The sequence below is a fragment of the Lissotriton helveticus genome, chromosome 4_1, assembly GCF_964261635.1.
Source record: "Lissotriton helveticus chromosome 4_1, aLisHel1.1, whole genome shotgun sequence".
NCBI classification, from domain to species: Eukaryota; Metazoa; Chordata; class Amphibia; order Caudata; family Salamandridae; genus Lissotriton; species Lissotriton helveticus.
The window spans coordinates 1163021526-1163044389 of record NC_136063.1 but is presented as its reverse complement, the minus strand read 5'-3'; the positions used below and the strand labels follow the sequence as shown (position 1 = coordinate 1163044389).

General features: G+C 42.4%; 1 protein-coding gene across 1 annotated transcript in view; it reads right to left on the bottom strand.

Annotated features, from left to right (window-relative positions):
* CDH12 (cadherin 12) overlaps positions 1-22864 on the bottom strand; it is a 1332533-nt gene that overhangs the window by 1232818 nt on the left and 76851 nt on the right. Inside the window, exon 2 of the mRNA XM_078687751.1 lies at positions 1054-1469. Coding sequence (XP_078543877.1) covers positions 1054-1284 — 231 coding nt within the window. The 5' untranslated portion in view covers positions 1285-1469. The remainder of the gene's footprint in view (positions 1-1053; positions 1470-22864) is intronic.

Below are 22864 nucleotides of genomic sequence, written 5' to 3'. Positions count from 1 at the left end.
ATCTACCAGGCCTTTACCTGCTGTGCACTGTTGAGTTGAAATAGTAAAAGAAAAATAGGAAAAGGCATAGCTTTCCAGTTGACTCAGTTATTTAAAATGAAAAATATAACGCTGATTCGGGAGTAGAATTCTCATAACTTTCAGGTAGTTTTACATATTCAATACTGAAAATATGGGAACATTGACACAGGAGAAAAATTATCACCAGTTTTGTCTTTTCTCCCTCTACGTTCGATAATGGAGAAAGTTGTTTTTTGGCATTAAAACGTATTAGAGTATATAATGCACACGAAAGAAAAATGTACAGTACATTCAATTCATATTGTCCCATTGCTTGTGGTGATTGTATATCACTGACTACTCAACTTTAAATCTCATTCATACAATGTTTAGTTTTTATTAATGAAATAATACATTTTATGGAAAATTCAGAAGTATTATTTTTTAGTTGTGAAGGACAAGGCTGTGGTCCATTATATTCAATGTATGTTTCCTATACTCAAAGTGATGAAAAATGTTATTAAGCTCCACAGCAGCATCTTAAAACCAATGCACTCATTTCCTTAAGGGTCAACAAGGTACAATGCTTTCATCAAGGTGATCATTTTGACTGGTGTGAGGGTCATATCTCAACAGTTTTTGCAAATGTACAGCCACACTGAGAAACGCAACATTGCTGTGCAGCCATTATGATTAGCTTTCAATTCCATATTGATCTCATTCAAGAGCAGCAAATTCAAATGAGTTGATTAGTTATTGTGCAAAACGATCATGTCCAATGAATGAGGGAAATAGCAAATTCCAAAACTCAAACAAAACACTTCAAATACAGGCTGAACAGCAAATTGTAACAGTGGTTCTGGATGATCTGCACAATGGAAGAATACCATTCAAGTGTAAAATGTGCTTATTATTAAATCAACAAACTTTTTAAAAATCAAGGCTATGTCCTCCATTGCTTCAAAGGATCTTATTAAGTCAAGAATATATGTGTGCTCCCTTTATTCTGACATGGTATTATAATTAACAACAATAAAAAGATTTTTGTTTTACCTTTCCCACATACTGGGGGTCAGTGCCCATGTATTCCTCCAACACAAAAAACTGATTCCACACCCAGCCACGTTTGACCCGCTGGGCGGGGGACCGTCTACCTGGCAAAGGGGCGGCATGTTCTCTTTGCTTGCCCGGTGAAGTCTGTGGTGGCAAAGGCTGCAATGGTGTTAGGAGACCTCCATCAAACAGGACCCAAAGAAGCAGCGAGAGACAATTCCTTGTAAGCATTGGCAAAAACTTCCCAACAGCAAACAACGAAAAACTCCAGGACGTATGGCCGAACCAAAGATCCAGGTTTGGTCTGTTGATGGCCTCCACCACTTGACTTCTGGCTTCACTGGTGAGTTGCTAATGCAAACATTAATCCTCCTGACAAAAAGAGTTTGGCCACAATTAATTCCATTTAGAGGCACCTAAAAATGCAAATGACAAGACCAGGTTATGTGAGGATTGTTGCACAATCATAAAGAACTAATCATTTATATCCTGAAGATAAATGCAAACAAACTGAAGAAGGCAACACGTATCACATTTTGGAAAATAAGGTTATTAGAACGATTCTACATATTTTTTTCACGTATCATTGAGGACCAATTTTTAGATGCAAAATATTGAAAAGAGCACAAGTATTTAATGGTTAGTATTAACTTTACACAAACAATAATTTGATCATTAAATATTTCATTGAATATGTATCATTTAGAAAAATGCATTATATTTTTAATATCAATTCATTATTTCAGTTAAAAAAACATTATTCGAATGCACAACATAAAACAGGGGAGTTGCATGCATTACTTCAGGCAGTTACTAATAACAAAGCACAGACGAACTGCGAGTATTAGCAGATGCAAAGGTCCTTATCAATACTTTAAACACAGGAAATACTGCAATTACAACGACATATAACTTTGAAGTATACCGTTCTGTTATATGCCTAGCAGCATATGCAACGTATTATCCCACTTTCTAATACAGATGATATCAGGTGTATATTAGTACGAATTTAAAGAAAGTTCCCAAAAGAAAGATTTGAAGAAAGATCCCACATAACGTTATGAACGCTTCACTTGAGCGGATAGTTTGGAATATTAGATGGGAACACTCACACTGTTCTGAACATACTGGCAAATATATATAAACTTTATTTGCAATGTTGCTGCTGCCAGCTATATTGAGAGCTGACACTCTTTCTGCAGGCTGCTCTCTTAAGGAAAAGCAGTCAATAGTCCCACAGATTATTTCATGCTCTATAAAATGTCCAAGAGGCACATAGATTGTTCCATCACTTTAGTACTAAGAGGTAGTATGCACCGGATAATACACAGATTTCACTCTCTGCTAGCTCTGCATGATACAAAACTAGCACCTTGCTGTGAGAAGGGTGCAGGACGGTGCAGTATTATGTGATGTGGGGTTTAAACTTCCCCATGCAATACTATCAATATGTCCCAAAGATGGTCCTTGGATTCACACTAATAAAACCTTAGCTCATTCCTGGTAGTGTGGCAAAGAGCAGTCAGGCTTTACTAGAGGAACATGTGTTAAGCATTTCAGAGTACCAACATGGACAATAAGTAATTGACACGGCTGAAGAAAAATCCAACACCAATTTATGGAAATGGAATGTATTTTATCTTAATGTAGACACCAAAACGAACGAAATAGCATACATATAACAGGAATTATAGATTTTTGAAGCAATATAAGATCATCTCAAAATAATACAGGGCAAATACAACATTGCAGTCAATGGGAAAAACTGCTAGTGACAATCAGTCATGTACAGGTTGAGTTGTGTTGTAACCTTGCAGGGTAAAGGGGATGCAGGTCCCAGGACAAAGCCACAACAGTCAGTTTAATTTGACCTGACCAGCAGTCCTGGCTGTCCCTGGTCCTGAACGGAGCCACGGTAGAGCTGCGTTTACCGCTTTAAACAGTGTTGCAGAAAACAAGAAGCAAAAGCACAACAGCAGAGTCTTTGTCGACATCGGTCACAGGTATTGTGCAATGCCCTCTTGATGCAGCTTTGAGTTAAGAGGTCGGTTACCAGACTGGAACCAACAAGCCTCGGCAGCAGTAAGGTCAGGTGGGAGCTTCTTCAGTGTCAAGAGGTCCAGGGAAAGACAGCAGTGGCTTGAAACTTAATGGAAGTCCGAACTACATTCCAAAAATGGACTAGATCATCTGGCTTTCGTCAAACCCTAGCAGTGCCCTATGGCCAGTGATTCATTGGTTCCTGAGTGTCATTTCACTTGCAGTTTGTAGGGGACTTCTCTCACTTGTCCAAAGGAGTCTGAGTTTGCTTCCAGCTCTCTGAGGGGTCCCTCAGTCTGGGGGAACCGACCTTTAGCTTAGGACATGCCTCCTTCATACAGTTCCAAGAAGTGTTGCCGCAGGTCCAGAGTATCTTTCATTTTTGTTTGTGCAAGTTCCTATTGTTGATGACACCGGTCCCATCTATGTTCTCTTTGTTGCAAGTTGGATCAGAACTGAGGTTCAGGGGTGTCCCTTAAATCCTAGATTTAGGGGAGTTAAGGGTGTGGGTGCAATAGCCAATGGGCTTCTAGTCCTTTGCAGCAAATCCACCCCTGAGGCAACCATCTCTGGCAGTGTAGGTCGCCTTTTCTTTTCTCCCCAAGACACTCTTTTCTGCCACTCTTAAATATTGAAGAATCAAATTTTGGTGTTCAGACCAGACTGCTCACCCTGAAGAGGTGGCTAGCCTTAAGGGGGTGTAAACCTCCTTGACTAACCAATTTCTCACCTGTCTGGGTGCAGATGTGCCTGGGCAGGGGAGGGCTGTTTCCTTCTCTGGGAGCCAGTCCTGTGGCATATCAGAGGCAGTGCAGCCTTTGAAACTGATCACCTTAATATGCCACTTCACTTACCAGCTTGGAAGTAATGAGGTGTGACCTTCTTCCTGCCATGCCTTTTTTCCTGACTACTGGGAGTTATCATATTGCCTGGCAGAAGGTCAGAATCCTCTCTTGGTGGCAGCAAATGCAGGAATCACTGTTTAGACAGCCGGATCACAGAAAAGCTGGTGCAACCAGGTGGGCAACCCCTAAGGTAGCCAACTGAGTGCATTCCACATCACCCTCGACATGAGATTCATGTCAGGGGTAAAAAGGCACATTGTTAGATAACAAATATGACATATTTAGGTGGTTTCATAATGGAGGTGCCAACCCTGGGTTTGCTCGGGTGCCAGCCCATATTATCCTATGTACTGTCTATCACTTATAGTGTACTTTAATAGGAAAAGGGTACAATAAGGTCATGTAAGCTTGCACTACATCTCCATAACTTTTATGTAATGCACCCTGCCTCCTGGGCTTAAGGAGGCCTTCCTTGGGGTGCGTGGCATATATCATAGATAGTGCATTGACTCGCCACACATGGTGAGCCTAGCAGTTGCACTACTCCTGCAGTCTGCAAATGGCAGGCCAGCTGTCAGTAGTTTATTTGGGTTACCCAGGGTGGCGCAAACAGTGCTTCAAGCTCAAGGGGTCCCTTTACCGTCCATGCCCTGAGTACCACTGGTACCATATACTAGGGACATATAAGGGTTTAAAGTCCTTATCAATTGGGATCTCAATTCCCACATAACAGTTTTAGGGAGAGAGCACTTGGCCCTGGGGCTTGGTTAGCAGGATTTGGTGCAAACCAGCATCTAACAGTCCAAATTGGGGCAAAACGTGGGAGGAAAGCTGCAAAAAGCTCTTTTTCGTACACAAGCCCCCCTCTTCCCAGCCAGCACGCCCAGGAAACTTAGCTCAGCCCTGGGAGTGTTTTCTTGACTTGTTAGCGAGGAAGCATGCAAAGAAAATTGGCTGCACTATAGCAGGGCCTACTCTGCTTTACATCCTCCTGTCAAGGTTTCTCCCACTGGGCAGTTGACCCACCTCAACAGCAACAAGACCCATTTTTAATTGAATTTTAACCACAGCTGGGTCTTTATCTTTCTCCCCTTTTACTTTGGGTAGAAATGTGCCCACCTCTTCTAACCCAAACGTTGCTAGGACAACACCTAGCTTACCCACAGACATCACCCAACACTTGAGCAAACCCATCATGACCAGCAGGGTGGGGGACCTAATCTCCTATTGGCTATAGGGTCTGTCTCCCATAACAAGTATAGTGCAGCTGTGAAAGCTAGCTCCCTGCAGAGGCTACTGATAGCTGTAAGTATCTGAAATCGTGGAGCCTCCCTTGCTGCTCAGAGTGGGGGCTACCACATTTTTTGACAGACACCATTCTTCTACTCTTCCTTCTGTCAGGCCAGGGGTGGTACCCTGAATCTGAACAGCTGCCTGGAGTTTTAGGACTTCGTTGGGGTCAGGAGTGTCTCTACCAATGCCAACTTTGAGATTCTCCCTTACTGGGGTAGAATGCACCTGGCTTACCGGATCTCTAGTTAAGAATGGCATTCCTTACCTTTTCATATGCTTTTTCCCTTTTGGCAGGGGCCTTAGTCTCATTTTTGTAGGGACAGGATCCCAAAGATCTTTGGCTAGGGTGGCACCCCTTTCTTGGATGTAACCAACTTCTGGGAGGTCATCACCTAGGATACAATCTAGTGGGAAGCCAGGACTGACTAGCACCCTATGCCAGCTATGGATAACCTCTTTGTCTAGGGGCACTAAGACTGCAGGTCTGACTGTGACCCCCCCGGCACTACCCTTACTCTTCTTGTTCCCCTGGTACATACTGATCTGGGGACACTAACCTGTCAACCACTATGGTATGACTGGCACCCGTGTCTCTCAGGCAAGTGGTAGGGATCCCATTCATCTGAATGGGGTGAACGTTCTAACGACCACTCACAGAGATCAACAACTTACCATCTGGGCCCTTCTCCCAGTTGAATGCTAAGAGGACCTCCTCATCTGAGGTGTTCTCCCAATGGCTACACTGGACATATCAGTGCTAACTATCTTTCTGATGCAGGTTGCATCCTCTCTGTACTGCCTTGCCTGTTGGCAGTCAAAACACAACCTGTTGTCCAAGAGGGTTTTTAGCCCTAGTTCCCCCTGCCTCTGTTTGCCAGAGTGAGGATGGGTTTTGCTATCCTTCTTTTTAGGGTTAGGTGGTCCTGTGGAGTCTCTTTGGTGGCCTTCCTACCTCCCTCCTTTGATTCTTGTGGGCCTAATCCCCCTTCCAGGAATCGTCCCCTGGTATTTCTTGGGTACTTTTGTCCTTACCCAGCTTTCTGGGGCTAGACAGATCCAAATCTTCCAAAGGCAGGTGTAATTTGTCTGAGGTAGTTTGTTAAAATGCAGTTTTTCATAATTAAATTATACAGGGCACCATAAGTGCCCACCTCACTGCCTTTTATCCAGCCATTTAGTGCTTCGACTGCAGAGTTCACAAAGTCCCCCATGTCTGGTTTTGACCTTTATGGGTGTCCCTAAACTTCAGCCCTGTACACTTCTGAGGGTAGTCCAAACCCTTCTATGAGCGTCTCCTTCATATGCTTGTAGTACTCAGCCAATTCCTCATTGATGGTCAGAAGTCTATCTCTGCCCTTTACTGAAAATAACTTCCAAAATAGACAACCCCAGTGTTGATGACCTATCCTCCTCATTCCGCAGGCCCTTTCAAAGGTTGGAAACCACCAATCAACATCATCACCATTATTATACTTGAGGACAATCCCTTCGGGGATTTTAGGATTGAAAAATTCCTCTTTCTCCCTATTGGCTGCTGCCACCATTTCTGGACCCCAGGCCATCTTAACCTTTCTCTCCTCAAGGTCTAGTCTCCTCTTATCAAGTTCAATCTTCTTTTCATCCATGGAGAGTAGGTCAAGCTCTTCCTCATGGGTTCCTAAGACCTTACCATTGAGGGGTCTACTAGAGTGACTCCTAGTAATGCCCATCGGTGAAGGGGGTCTGGGAAGGGATAGATAATTGAGGTCTTCACATTTTTTCATTTTTTTTCCCTATCTTATTCACTTTGGGCTAGGCCTCTTCACTGTCTTCTTCTGAGGAGTAGGCCTTCCTCTCTAACCTTTCCTTCTCATAAGAGCTGAAGACTTCTCAAGTTCCTCATTTTTAGCTGTCACATTATAGCCAATTCCCCTTCTTTTGCACAAAAACCTCAGATCACTGATACTCAGGGCTGGATTGACTGATAAATTGAGAATCCTACAAGCCTCCATTGTCCCTAGATTTCAGTTGGGGCCTTTTAAAAAAATTTAGAAAACCTTTTAAACCTTTTGCCTAACTTGGAATGGAGGGCTACACAGGACCCTAACAATCCAATTTAAAAATGGAAAGAATTCAGAAAAAAATATTTTTGGTACTATTGTCAATTAAGTGGATTTCTCATGCAAAATCACGTATGACCACGTGGTACTGCAAAACACAGTTTTGGGATATCTACTGCTGTAACACCAAATTTAGGAAGATGAAGTATTATGTGGTGTGGGGGTTAGACGTCACCAAGTAACACTAGCATGATACCTCAGAGATGGTCCCTGGATTCACAAGAATAAATCCTTAGCTCAGTCTTGGTAGTGTGGCAAAAAGAAATTAGACTTTGTTAGAGGAATGGGCTGAGCATTTCAGAGTAATAACATGGATGATACATAATTGACACTACTCAAGAGACATCTGACACCCAAATTTATAGAAATTTTGTATATTTTTATCTTAATTTAGACACCAAAATGAATGGAGTAGAATACCTATAACTGGAGTTAGGGAGTTTTGAAGCAATATAAATTCAGGGCAAATTAATCCAGTGAAAAGTTAAATTTGCTCTCAATGGGAAAAACCACTAGCGACAATCGGTCACTTGCAGGTCAAGCTGCATTGTACCCTTGCAGGGTAATGGTGATTCGAGCCCCAAGACCAAGCTATGGCAGTCAGTTAAATTTTACCTGGCCCGTGGAGCCTGGGTGCAGAGATGTCCTGACTGTCCCAGGTGCTGAACGGGAGCAGCTGGAGAGGTGCTTTTACTGCTTTACATGATGATGCTGCTGAAAATAAGATGCAAAAGCACAAGAGTGGGGTCGTTGCCAATGTCAGTCATAGGTATTGTGAAATGCCCTCTTGATGCAGCACTGATTTAAGTTGTCAGTTACCATACTGATGACCAACAAGCCTTGGCAGCGGTAAGCTCAGCTGGGAGCTTCTTCGACATCTGGAAGTCCAGGGCAAGACAGTAGTGGCTTTAAACTTCATGGAAGACTAAACTACAGTTCCCACAATGCACTGTTCCATCTGGATTTGGTTGAGCCCTTGCATGGCCTGGTGGCCGATGATTCTTCAGTTCCTGAAAGTCGTTTTACCTGCAGTTTGTAGAGCACTAGTCTCACTAGCCCAAGAGAGTCTGAGTTGGCTTCTTGCTCTCTTAGGAGTCCCTCGGTATGGGGGTAATGACCTTCAGCCTAGGAAGAGCCTCATTTACACAGTCACTTCCAAGAAGTGTTACCTCAGGTCCAGAATATCCTTCTCTTTATTTGTGTAAGTTCCTGTTGTCGATGAGAGTGGTTCTATCTGTGTACTCTTTGATGCAAGTTGGATCAGAGCTGAGGTTCTGGTGTCAAGGGTGTCTCTTAAATCCTAGATTTAAATGAGTTAAGAGTGTGGGAACAATTATCAAATGGGCTGCTAGTCCCTGCAGCTAATCTGCCCCTGAGGTGACCATATACGGGGTGTAGTTCATCATTTCTAACCAGAACTGTCTATTCTGCCACTCCTAAAGATGGCAGAAATGTAAGTTTAGTGTACAGACCCTGCTGGAGGTATGGCTAGCCTTCTGGTGTTGTACAATTCCTTGAATAACTAATTTCCAGCCTGTCCCGTGCAAATGTGCCTGGGGCAGGGGAAGGGCTGTTTCCTCCATTTGGGGTCAACCATGAGGCATATCAGCGGCAGTAAAGCATTTGGAGCTCAACGTCTTGATGTGCCACCTCCCTGGCCTGCTTGGGATGAGGGAGGTGAGACATCCTTCCTGCCAAGCCTTTGTTCCTGACTCCTGGGAGTTATCACACTGCCTAGCTGGACAGAAACATGTCTTGGCAGCAGCAAACGCTGAAAACGCTGGGTTGCCAGCCAAATCTCAACGAAGCTGTGGCAATCAGATCGGCAACCTCTAAGATAGCTACCTAGGTGCATCCCACATCACCCTCTACACAAGATTCATGTCAGGGGTGAGAAGGCACATGGTTTGATACCAAGCACGACATATTTATGGAGTACCATAATGGAGCGGCCAACCTCTGGTGTGCCAGGGTGCCAGACGGTTTTATCCAATTGACTGTCTATCACTTATATTGTCCTTTAATGTTAAGGTGAACTATAGGGTTATTTAATCTTGCACTTACATGGCTACACCTTTGATATAATGCCCCAGCCTCCCGGGCTTTAGGAGGTCCTCCTTAGGGATGACTGGCATATATCAAAGATAGTGCATTGACTTTGCCACACATGGTTAGGGTAAAGTTGAGGTCAAGCAGTTTGCACTGCTCTGCAACGTGATGCGAGCTGACGCCTACCGCGGAAGTTGCTGGCTGTGAGCAGACTGAGGGAACACGAACGAACTGAGCTTTTTCACAAATTAAGATACGGGAAGTTAAAGAAAAATCGCTGCTCCATGGAATTCAATTAAGAGCACACACGGACGGTTCGACTAGATCGGGAGGTCCCAAGGATCGCGCCCCTTATCATTTACAGCCCATCGTGCTGTGGTATAACCATCGCGAGAGTGGTATTGCTTCCCTACAAACAACATACAGCTGCCCCGTGCCGACCCAAAGAATTACAGGGAAGGCCATCTTCCAGTCCATGTCCTGAGGAGAACCCTTAAACAGAACCTGGGTTCGAAACGTGTTCACCCTGTGCTGGAACAGGATGTATAAAGGGTGTTACAGGATTAGAATTAGGATAAAGCCCTCCTGCTATTAGCCCCTTGACATTATTAGGTTCCAGCATAGCTAGACAAGCAGGCCTGTAGAAAAGAGTGGTCGGCCGCTTGTCTGTGTTTTTGTTATTAGGACTGGTGCCCCATGAATTGAATGACTAGAGGCATCTTTTCTTGTTTATTATTCTTGTATATGGTGTTTATATTTACACGGTTCATGAAATGTGTACATGTACTATGGTGTTACATGTAAATGTCGTTATTTGAGTATGCTTTATGTCTGGATATATTGAAATGTTTTGCAAAGATATGAATTAAGTAAAAATTACTAAACAAAAAGTTTACCTGCTTAGGATTATTGACTAGGTGGGGTGATAAGATATTGAATCAATCTATCTGGCCATCTTGTTGTTTAAATTTGAGTGGTCTAGGCTAGGTAGCAAATAGACCCAAGCCTTGTTTGGTCCCACTGCAGTCTGCAAATGGCAGGCCTGCAGTTAGACATTTATTTGAGTCACTCATGGTGGCACAAACAGTGCTGCAAACCCTGGGGAATGCTTTACCTCCCATGCCCTGGGTACCACTGGAACCATATACTAGGGACTAATAAAGGGGGTAACGTCTTTGTCAGTTGTAGATGCCAATTCACACATAATAACATAATAGGTTTTGGGAGAGAGTGTTTGTCACTTGGGCTTTGTTGGCAGGCTTCAGTGCACTGTCAGAGTCGTAAACCACCATCTAGCAGTCCAAATGGGGGCAGAAAGTGTGTGTGGGGAGGCAATCTACAAAAAGGCCTCTTTTCTCACAAATGGCAATTGGTAAAATAAGTCCCTGGGATATTAAGGTCTCCGAGTTATGAAACACTCAATACCCTGGTTCAATAGCGGTAAAAGTAGGGAAGAATACTTATACTGCAACATAACTTTAGCCTTTGTATCTCTAGACAGACTATACGTTTCATATTTTATCACTTATTATACCTATATTGTTTTCTTTTAGTCAATTAATTAATTTATGATTTTCATATAGCACTACTCTATCCTTTGGATGTTGGAGCACCTTCCAGTGAGGTGGATTTAAAAAACAAATACATGTAAGTGTTGTGTGGGTACAAATTTTAGCATATGAGAAAAGAGGAACTGCAATAAGAAACGTATTATGGAGGGATGTAATGGAGATAAGAGAGTGTTATCTCAGTTCAGTTGAAAGAAGAAGAGTGGAGCACAACACTCTCCTGTTTCATTCCACTTTCTCTGTTACTGTATGATGCTTCTGCTCTACTGTCATCGTCACCTGTCTGCTTTCACATGGACTTGTGTTGTTCAGACTCAGAGTATTCATGATGCCAGCAGATCCCATCACTGTCCACAAATATGGTGTGGTTGGCTTAATCCCAATTATACTACTGTTCCTTTGACTGATGGGAGTACATAACGTTACTGAAACTGTTAAATTCCTTAGCATCTAGAGGTGTGTAAGATAAGGTTCTATACCTGGTCAAAGGTGTGGTTGGTAATCTTATGTTACATATGTAAATAAAGGTTACATTTAAAGTCATAGTCCTCCTTCACAAATTGATACCATAAATACCGCCCACACCAAAAGGCGTTTATCACTTCCCCATCCTACAGTCTGGATTACCACATACTCCTCCAATGTACCATTGTAATCCAGCTAAGGATAAAACTAGTCTTTCCCCAATTCTCACCTTTCACATCCTTCCCTAATGATTTACAAGGTTAATGTATGTTGGTGCTTTCTGTTAGGCACGAGAGTTGCCAGTTCAATGTGTACAGCCTGATGTGCTAAAATCTGAAAATAGAAATAACTAAAACGTTTGTTGCTGTCAGTGTGTGCTATGTGTTTAGTAAAAATACAAGCTTCACAAACTCATGGGAAAACATGTAAGCTCACATTTTTAAGTTCCAGTGCCTTATTGAAATTTTGCATCTTAGGACCACTTTAAGTTCAGGTCAGATGCTAAAGAAACTTAATGTAGAAGTCTCTTCTTGTTGCTATTGTATAACATCTTATTTCCAAAAGAAAATGAAGTAAAGAAGACTTCCAGGGCTTCTTGGAAGTTTGTTAAACAAAAATAATCAGAATGGATGTGTTAGACTGAAGCTGTTAGGGGCAATCTGAAAGAAAATCAAAACTATCAATAATATTTCGATTTTATTTTTAGGCAGGCTCCATTTGAGTCGTCTATGCTATTCCTAAATTCGATTCTGAAACGCAAACTCTTCTATATGGAGCATTAGCTAACTTTTAAACAAAGAAAAAAAAGCCATGCCAGTGAAATGAATTAATGCCTCACGAATGAAAGCTTTGCAAAAAATAAAGTATAAACTATCGAAATACCATTAAAATTCTGTCATTCCAGTGGAAAAAGAATATACTTATTTTTATTTCACACTGTTTATAAATGATTTTGCTCGTGGGTAAGTGACTAGTATGTTTATCACTATAAAATATTTACATAAAAACATTCATAATTAAACTTTATATCATGTCTTGTTTATATTTTACTGAATGCACCATTACTCACTCCACTTTCAGAATGTACTCACTTTTATTGAACAAACTTCGTAGACTTTTACTTTGGTTTATCAGACTAAGGGCCAGATGTAGGTAGCACTCAGTTACCGATTTTTAATTACCGAATTTTACCGATTCGGTAATTAAAAATCGGTAAATAAGAATGGGGGACATGTAGGAACATCCAGATGTTCCTTTTACCGAATCGGGAAAAATCTGTATTTACCGATTCGGTAAATACCGACCGGTAATGCCCATTCATTCCTATGGGCTTTGCAGCCCATAGGAATGAATGGGCATTACCGAATCGGTATTTACCGATTTGGTAAATACCGAATTCCACAAGGGTGCAGGGGGTGTCACTTTGACACCCTCTGGCACCCCCAAAACAGGCTCGGGTACCATGTGGCAGGCATACGTGCCCTAAGGGCAGGTCTGCCTGTCATATGGCACAGGTGTGCATGCACACATGTGCATGCACACCGGAATCGGTATTTTACCATCAAATATATTTGATGGTAAAATACAGATTCGGTAAGGCTCCTGGGACTCTGAAGAGGCCCACCTACATATGGGTGGCTCAGATTCGGTAAATTTACCGTTTTTTTATTTTACCGAATCTGTAAAATTACCGAATCGGTAATTTTACCGATTCGGTAAAATAAAGCCCCCTACATGCCAATCACCTATTTACCGATCGGTAACGGCCGAAAATACCGATTTTCGGCCGTTACAGACCGACCTACATCGGGCCCTTAATCTCATGAGTATATTCACATTGAAGTATTTTCTGCTAAATTTCTTGTTCCTACATAGCAGTTTTTGTAGATTTTCTTAACCATAGCCAATGAGCATACAGTCTTTTAATTGATTCCTTTCTTTTATATATTTACTTTCCAAATCACAGGTGACATACCCAGATAAGTTTACGTTCATTTCTGTCCATAAGTTAAACCAGCCATTTACTTCAGAATGCTTCACAGCATTTATACATAGGGACTTTGAGGAACATGCATGATTATAATGTTTTGGGGATCCCTTACAGATTATCTTGACCCTCACTATGGGTAATGAACAATGTGTGAATTTGAACCATTCTGAAATAGTTTGGACATCACCTGGTATGGTCCCCATGTTTCTTTCTTCTGAACTTCAACTAGAGCTTCCACTCTTTCATAGAATGGCCTTGGTGCATAAGAAGGTGCTGACATTTCAGGTGTACTTGGTATCATTCGCAGTAACTGGACTTGTGGCAATGGAGTGGCTTTCTTGATCAGTTGGATATGTTCTCTCTGTTTCTATATTGGAAGCATTATCTGGTATGAATGCTGTTCATGGAATAACACCTTCTTTTTACTCTTTTCCAAAAGAGTCTATATTCTATTCTAACTCCTCTACAACATTGATACAAGCAAACAACTCTGTCAACATAGGGATACACCTAGTTGTTTTTCTCCATTGTTTCTTTTCCCCATTCAGTTCCTTCCACATACTCCTGCCTTTTGCTCTCATATTCATGGTCCATGTCCATATCAAGACTCAAACTAATGCTTATTGAGAAAATCATCCTAAACAGTTTACCATTCTCTCTTCCTGGCATTGAAATATCAGTTTGTGCTTCAGTACTTGATCAATGGACAGGTGTACAGACATATCTCGGAATTTGGGTGCTGAAGTCTCAAGACTAGTCTCACAAAGGCATGGGTATTTTATGTTCCCCTTCCCCTGCCGTCGATGTGGCATACTTGTGCTGCAATAACTTGGTGACAACTCTGTTAACTGTAGCTCTATTATAAGCTATCAAATACATGGGGCAGTTAAAAGCTAATCGAAGTTAGTTGCAATGTGTTGTAGGTTGGTAACACATTACAGGAACCTGCAAAAATAAGCGAGCAAATCAAGTCTTCTGTACTGGGATCTTATGGGGGCTTATTTCATTTTCCTCCTAATCCTAGCATGCAGCACCTTTGTTTCTCTCTTATTAATGAAACAAGGATGCTATTAAATACTCAACATTTGACAGTGTGTGGGGGCAGGGTATGCCATAGCCTAAGGAGGAACTTTCTTCCCATCAAGTTACCTTCTTGCGCAGGTCCTTTGCAAACCACCACCATTCTATTCAGCCACAATGCCTCCTTCACTACTGCTGACTCTTTGCCCTTATCTCTCTCTGACCTCCACCCACTTACTTGACTCAATGTCTACTCAGATCTGAAAGTGCTGGTAGAACCAAGAACCTTAGAATGTGTGGTTACCGTCATGAAAAGTACACCGAGGCAATGCAGGCAATGAACAGCCCGGTCTGCAAAGGGGTATCAACCCTTGGGATAGTGTGTGGGCCAAGGGTACATTAATTCCTCTCGTGCTTGTGGAGGCAGGTATTGTGAGCTAGAAGCGGACTTCACCATAGGTGCATGTGTTTGCAGAGCCAGTTGTTCAATGCGACCAACAAACACACTTTGTTTTTATTACATTACATGGAAAGTATCTTAAGATATTCATCCAGGAACAACAAGTGGACCTTTCCAGATTTCTCCTGCATGATTGGTTGTTGCTATCTTTCTAAAAATAAGGGAAGCACTCTCAGGTTTTGTGTAATGGTTAGACCAAAAGACACATAAAGTAATGTTAGACCAATAAAGTAATGCTTACAACAAAAGATGTAAAAAGCAAGTCAGAGATGATGGCAGCCTGCTAGATTTATATTCCAATCTCGTGTCATGTTGCTTAGTATACTGAATGTATAAATTCCTTTGCAAGTCTTTTAATCATCTGTTGTGTGTTGATCATCTTTCATCATTGAACCATCTGCTAAGTGCAATTGCATCAGCTGCTGGAGTAACCAATAATTTGTTTGAGTTTGTTATATTTCAGCAGGGTTAGGAAATGCATGTGCTTTGATTCTTTTTTCTCTTTGCAAAGAAAATTTCTTGCCCTTCTGTCTTTTCTGTTTCTCCTCTAATGATCAAGGCAAGAATATGCTTGGTGCATTATAGAGTGGACCAACATGCTTTCTTCATCTAATTTCCCATATCACAGGGTAAAAACAACTCTGGTTCCACTTCTGTGATGATTAACCAGGAAACAGTCCACCCTTCTGGTTTACCAATTAAAGATGTCATGTTTTAAAAATTCTCTCCTCTCCTACATCTTGGCCACAGATCAGTAAAGATTACGGATCCAGGCCATTAGCAGTATCTGCTTAAAGAAGGATCATCTATTTGCCTGCACTATGAAACTTCACACTTTTCAACAACAAAAGACCTCTTGGTGGGAAGCACATAATCTATTCATGTAGCCACCTCCTGCATCAGAAAAACACAGTTTGTATAGAAACATAAGCAGCTAAGCAATGAAGACATTTTATTCCCTAACACTATGGTGTGGATGTGAAGATATGCGTTTTTCTTCCTTGTGAATTGAATTGGTGTTAACAAAACGTTAATTTTAGCACCACAGGGTATGCTGGTACTCAAATAAATAATGTAGATTTATAGAGACTGTGTTTGAACAGCAAGATTTTCAACTATCTGCACAACGTCAAGTAATTAAGTCAACATCTGCTGATGCTTTGAGTAAAGCTATTTCAAATCTTGGCAGGGAAGAGAACACATTCCCCCTCCAGTGCACATAGCAGATGACTGGTTTCTTCAAAAGATTTGCAAGATCCGACCAAACATGATGAGTGAGTTGAAATCTCACAATCATAGCCAAAAGTGTGGAGCCTACACCATGAATTGTTCAGTGGTAAGCAAAGAGAGATGTTTGCAGTACTATATTTTCAACAGGGAAAAGTAGAGGTGGATCTAGTATAAAGCAATCAGCAGACCTTTGTATCAGTTAATCTTTAGAGATCAATTACTTGGTGAGACTCAAGTAAAGAGAACTGCGGTAGGATAAACCAACCTGAAACATCATTTTGTGGCAGCTGACAGTGGGAAGTCTGAGGATATTCCTGAGTGATTTCAAGAAAATAATGCAGCTTAAAGATGAAACAAAGTCTTTAAGGAAGGCAAGACTTAAATGAGGGCATTGTCCAAAGTAAAGCCCAGGTAGATGGAATGTTGGTGGAACCCAGGTTGTCAGACCACCACTAATTGGGCCAGATATCACAGATGTCACCAGGCATGAGAACCTTGGTCTTATTGGTATTTACTTTTAAAGAGCTGAAGCTCATCAAACAGGCTAACACAATGTGATTGGTTAGAAAGGATGCCCAGAATGTGGAAATGTTATTAACTGGGTGAATAATGAGATCTGTCTTTAGCACAGAAACATAATTCAATGCAGAAGATGAGAGGAGCAAATGCTGTCACATATATATTGAAAAGTATGGGGCTAAAGATAGAACATTGAGGCACCACAAGAAAGAGTTCTTGAATTTGGAGTGGAATAGGAAATATACTCAGCATGGAGATGATCCTGGATGATCCATACAAGTTTGGCCCTCATTTCCACTGTCTAATTACTGTCGTGAAGAATGGAGTGGATACTGTTTTTGAAGCCTGCAGAAAGCTTTAAAGAATGATGGCTGCACAGTTGAACTGATTTAGAACCAAGCAAAGGTCATCAAGTGCAGCCACAAGAATAGAATCAATTTAGTGGGGTAGATAAAGGAGAAACGTATGGTTTTATTCAGAACTGGGACCACTGTAGTCTTTTTCCAGGTAGAGTGTACCACCATAGATGATAGAGAATAACAGCATATATCCCTGGGGACACAGACAGCAATCCACGAGCTCAGACAAATAGACTTCATCATTCAGGCATCAAGTAAGCACCCCAATTATTGAGCAGAGTTCATAACAAGTGAAAGGCATGGAAAGAGGGAAGGAAGCATATAGGAGAGCTAGAAAAGAAGGTACAAGAGCAGAGGAACAGAAAAATCTGAAATTTCGAAGATATTGTAGAAGAGAAACAGACAAACACTACTCAGTCTGAATTGGAGTAGACCTATGATGTACTTGATTTAAATGTTCCTCAGAAAATTCAGAATCAATGTCAATGCAAAATGATTGTAGTGAGTGTTGTGATCAATCAATCCTCCAAATAATCTGGATGGTGGATTGATGTAATTTCATCACTAAGGGGCTGGCAGTTCGGTTCGGCTCGGCAGTAGCGGATCCAATTCGGAGGCTTATTTTCCGACTGAGTCGTACTCAGGACCGGATATCCAAGGACAGTGAGAATGAATACGTAAGCGCCGACCAACCCTAATCTGGTTCTGAACCACTCCGTATGACCCGTAGTGACACAATTTGTACCGTGCAATGGAGATGTTTTACGACCGAGCGGGTACGATGCACAAGTCGGACAAGCGGATCGAGCGGAAACCTGTGACTCGCAACACGTCCAGGAAGCTGCCTTTGGTGGGCTGTGCAGGGCCTCCCAGCACCCGTAGCCCTAGGAATCGGTCACAGGGGGAGACCCTAGGGTCCCCCCTACAAATGCATGTACAGTGCAGATGGCATCACTACTGGGGCGCCATTGTTCGCAATGTACCCATTCAGTCAATGGCAGCCCGTGTACGCGTCGTACGACTGTCACTCATTGACTTCAATGGGAGTCCGAGCGACCCGAGCCCGTCAGCATACGGCTGTATCGTACTCACTCGGTTGGACTCCAAGGGCACGGCTCGGTCAGAAAACCCTCCGGATCCGACTCGGTTGGAGGGCTTTCCCACCGAGATAGGAATCAGCCCCTTATTAGTTTGAGTGCTCAAAAGAAAGCTTAAACAATGGGAAAATTTGAAAAGAAAAAAGCACATTAAATTTCAAGACCAGGAGAAGAAACCAGCCAAGGTACCGAGAGTGTTGCTTGCCCTCATTAAACTTTGGTTATGTAAAAAACAGGCACAGGGAGAAACCACCATGAGATAGCTAGCTCATGTGCTTGTGAATGAAAACTGAATTCCCTTTTTTTCCTACCACTAAGTTACTCTAAGCCAATTTCAGTAAGAGTAAATACAATAAAAATTCAGTTATATCATTCCAGAATCAGGGCTTGGTCTTGTGTTCTGAACACTCATTTTTTACAGATGTAATTTCCACTGGAGGCCAACTTAGTCAGATATAATCAAATAAGGACACAATCATGAACTTAACAAATGGTACTCAAAAACACACAACAATTTTCAACATTTTGGCTTTTGTATTTTTGTCAATCAATCATCACGTGTTTTGTTTCATACATTGCTGTAATATTTAAATCTGATTGGCATTTTAACTCTACATATAGAAAGTAATATATATAAAGCCAGGTGGGTAAAAGCGAATAACTGGGATGTTTTTCACCAAAGGGCTCCGAGTGACCTGATATGGACAATATGAAGTAAGTTCGAGTTGTCTATAATGTATCGTAAATTCCCCAGTTGAAAAATATCCCTGTGATGTACTGTTTACCCATTTATAATTTTAGGTTATGTATGACCCAAAAATTCTCTGCCCCTGCTTTCAACTGATATTAAGGAGAAATGGGTTAAGGAGAAATGGTGGAGCCATAATTAACGTGGCCTCTACCACTCTTTCAAATGAAAAAAAAGCATGACTTCTTGCCACCCATCTCTACCACCCTCTTTACCTTGCTTTCCCTTCCCTCCAGAACAGCATTTCCCAAACTGTGGGCCATGTCCCATTGGTGGATTGCCTGTAAATTTCTGGTGGGTCAAAAAAGAGCAATAAATAAAAATGCCTTTGCATTTTGTATTTATCTTGTTACAGGTGCTCTGCGCTCAATGGATAAGGCTAAATGTCAGGGTCCGTTGTGTGACATGTTGCTGCCTATTCTATTAACATTGTGATTGGTGATTTCTTTTCATTCTCTGAGTCCAAAATTAGAGGAGTTTTTAAACTGAACTCTGTGACGATCTTGCTGGGGTACATGGAGAGTGAAAGGAAAGGCTCTAGGATGTCATTTTTTGCATCACACAACAACATTTATATACCTGTAAATGGACATATTTCCAGATATATTAGCAGATAGGAAAGCAGAAATGAAGCTCATCTTGTAATTCTGAAGTGTGATGGAAACAAAGATTTTAAAAGAATTAAAACAAATCAAGAAAATGTTGCTAGGTGATGCAGAAATGATAAATATTCCCTGAAACCTGATTTCCAGACATTATCATTTGTGTTATTTGTGAATAGTTTTATCAGAAAAACTGTATATCTGTAAGTCTGTGAAAGTGTAAATGCCATTTCAATGGAAAATGTGCTGACTGTAAATTACAGTGTGCTACTACATGATGGTTTAGTAATATACTTGCAACAGTGACATCCAAATTACACCACAAGCTACATACTACACCCCTAACCTCTTGCTGAATACACATGTTACACTTTGTGCAAAGCTAGGATTTTTTAAAACCCCTATGACTTCACTGATGAAACATTGATGTCAGCACCCCCAATCTGACAAATGTTCCTGCACCACTGGTGCGGAGATGCTGAACTATGTTCCTCAGTCCAATTTTCAAGCAAACATTTGCAAGTATTCCTAAGCAAGACTCTGGGTGAACTTGCCAGTAATTTTTGCCTATTTTTTTTACTTCACAAAGCAATTTCAACGGAGGATGTACCCACTATACATAACCATACACAATCATCCTACTTGCGTAGGACTTTAAAACATAAATTGAGAAATATGAATGTGGCCTAATTGCTAGAGCTGCCAACTTTGGATCTGAAGTACCATATTTCAGTCCCGGCATTGGCTCTGAGCAAATCTCTTAATCTCCCAATCTTATAATAAAATAAAGCTGACATTATGTAAAGTAATCTAGTTCTCATGTAAAATGCTCCAATGCCCTTGAACAGTGTTTGCACTACATAAAACCATAATATATTTTGGAATCCAAAATGCTCCACTGGCACTCGTTTTAACAAAAAAATGCATATAAGGCCTTAACCCATATTTTGCTGTAAAGGTGTTTTTCAAATTTGCTCAAATCGCTGATACCAACACCAATTCTTCAGAAACCTTCCAAGTGTTGTGAAAATATGGCACAGTCCAGCACTGCTACTATGAAAACTGTTGCAACTTCAGTGCAGTTCACCATCTGCCACTTTTATGTGCTGATCAATATCTTGGTCACAGTCTGATAAAGAAATATTGGAGCCAGTCAAGGTTGAGACACGTGCAAGCAATATTTGTTAGAAAGGAACTCAAAACACTGTAAAGAGTATGTTATTTTGATAATACGAAGAATTTTGAAAGCATGTCTTCTATGTTAAAAAATCTCCCCTGCCTGATGTCCATTAAAGCTAAGGGGGTTGCAAACGTTTGTTGTTCTAAAAATGTGGTTGTGGTTCTAAAAAGTTTGAGAAGCACTGTTCCATAAGCTTTTGTTCCCTGCTTGTCAGCTCTGCTCTGACAAACTTTCAGAGAACCCAGCAAGAGCATCCTATTATTCCTATGTGACTGGTACCAAGTCCCTGCACCCACTGTTGCTATGTCATATCAATACATTTAGGATGCATTTAGAATCCAATTATAAATTGCCCCTGTAAGGGGATCTGTGGCCACGTTTTGCACCAGATTGGTAAGGTGTGTAGAGGGCAAGGAGTGCTGAAAAAAAACATTGGTGTATTTTTGACATCACATTACATATTCAATAAACATAGAAATTAGAAATTTCTGCAAGCCTTGTTTTCTATTCCGAGGAGCACTTTGCCAAGATTAGTATTTAATTCTACGACTGTAATACATGTCATTAAACAGCAGCATTACTGCTAATGTGGAGCCTTTCTAATCATGAGAGGCCCTGCCAACAGAAACATTGTTCAATAATTTAGATCTAGCGTTGGTTCTACAGGGAGGTTGCTTGCAGTTTGGAGGGATTGTTAATGCCTAAAAAAGCTTCTGCAAACATCCTTAAAACTCTGAGCTGCAGCCAACTGCTTAGGCTTCCACTAGGAGCATTGTTTACTATGCCCTTGTTGTTTATGTTTATGTGTGGAGGCTTCGTCAAAACAACGTGCATGTAAAATGACGTGAGAGGTGGGGGGAAAAGTGCTTTGGGCCTCATTCACAAAGAGTGCTATGAGTATTCGTGACATAAGCCCTCATTAAAAGTGGCCTCTTAGATACTCTAGGGCATGTGCCATCAGTTACTACCCCATAGAAAATGAGGAATTACCAAGGGAAACAGACCCATAATTAGAGATTCCTCCGGTAATTCCCCATTACCCCCAGGTCCCTCCTGACCTCGTCCCATTCCTTAAAATATGGAGATGACCATCTCCACGACAGAAAAAAGAAAAGGAGCATGCTGGGATACCCTACCTTCTCCCTCCCACTGGGAGTAGATAGGCGGTACCAACCCAGCATGCAGCCTGTTCTTTTTCTGTCTTCCGACAGAATGGATGGAGTTTTGCTTTCTCTTACCTGCGGTGGTTTCAGGGTCGTCTCGTCGGGCTGCTGGGCTGTCCTCTCCGTCCCTGAAGTCCTCCTCTCTGTGGACCATGTCAGGCTGCTGGGCTTCTCGACGTCCTGATCCGCGTTATCCTTTGCGCGTCTCCCTGGGGCTTGGCCGGTGGTGGGAGACGTGCTGCTGCTGGTGTGTTGACAGTTCCTGGGGGGCTCTGCCGGGCTTTGCTCCTCGGTTTCTGGCCTCCGTGACTTTTGCAGCCTACCTTCGATCCCCAGGCGAGTTGCTCCGGACGTTTGCATTTCTTGCTTGGTGTGGTGACGGGCATGCTGCTTTGTCCTGCGGCTGGATGGGAGACGGCCTGGGACTGACAGGTGCTGTAGGCTTCCATCGTAGTCTGGCATTGATTGCTACGTGTTCCTTGCGGTGCCTGCCGCACGCACATTTCTTGCTGTGTTGGTGAAGCTTGGACGTGTGGCTGGCTGGCTCTCTGGATTCTGGATGAGCTGTGCCGTGCCACTGTGCTGCGATCCCCTCGTGCTGTGGAGCCTTTGCCTTGACAGTTCCCTTGTGTTTGGGGCTGTCTCATTACGGCCTTCCTCCGAGGTGGGGTCTGCTCTGCCTGGCGCTGATGTCCTGGAGGCTGCCTGGGCGGTCTCTTGGAGGGCGGTGGGCTGTTGGGGCGCTCCTCCTGTCCTCCTGGTGAGTACCGCGTAGCGGTTCCTGTTCCTTTCTTTTTTTACTGTGTCCCGTGTTTCCTGCTGTCTTTCTTTTGCAGGTTCCTCCTGGGCCTGGTCCTGGGCTCCCTCCCTGAGGCCGGTGTCGTTTTTGCTGTGGCCTCTGCGGGGGGGGGGGGACTTCTCTGCCCGGGGCTGGTGTTCTGGTGGGTGACTGGCCTGTCTGTTGGGGGTGGGGGGGTACTGTTGGGGCCCTCTTCCTGCCCCCCTGGTGAGTACCGTGTATAGTACGTCCCTGTTTCTTTCCTGTTCGCTGTCCTTCTTTGCTGTGTGGCGGTTGGGCTGTGTA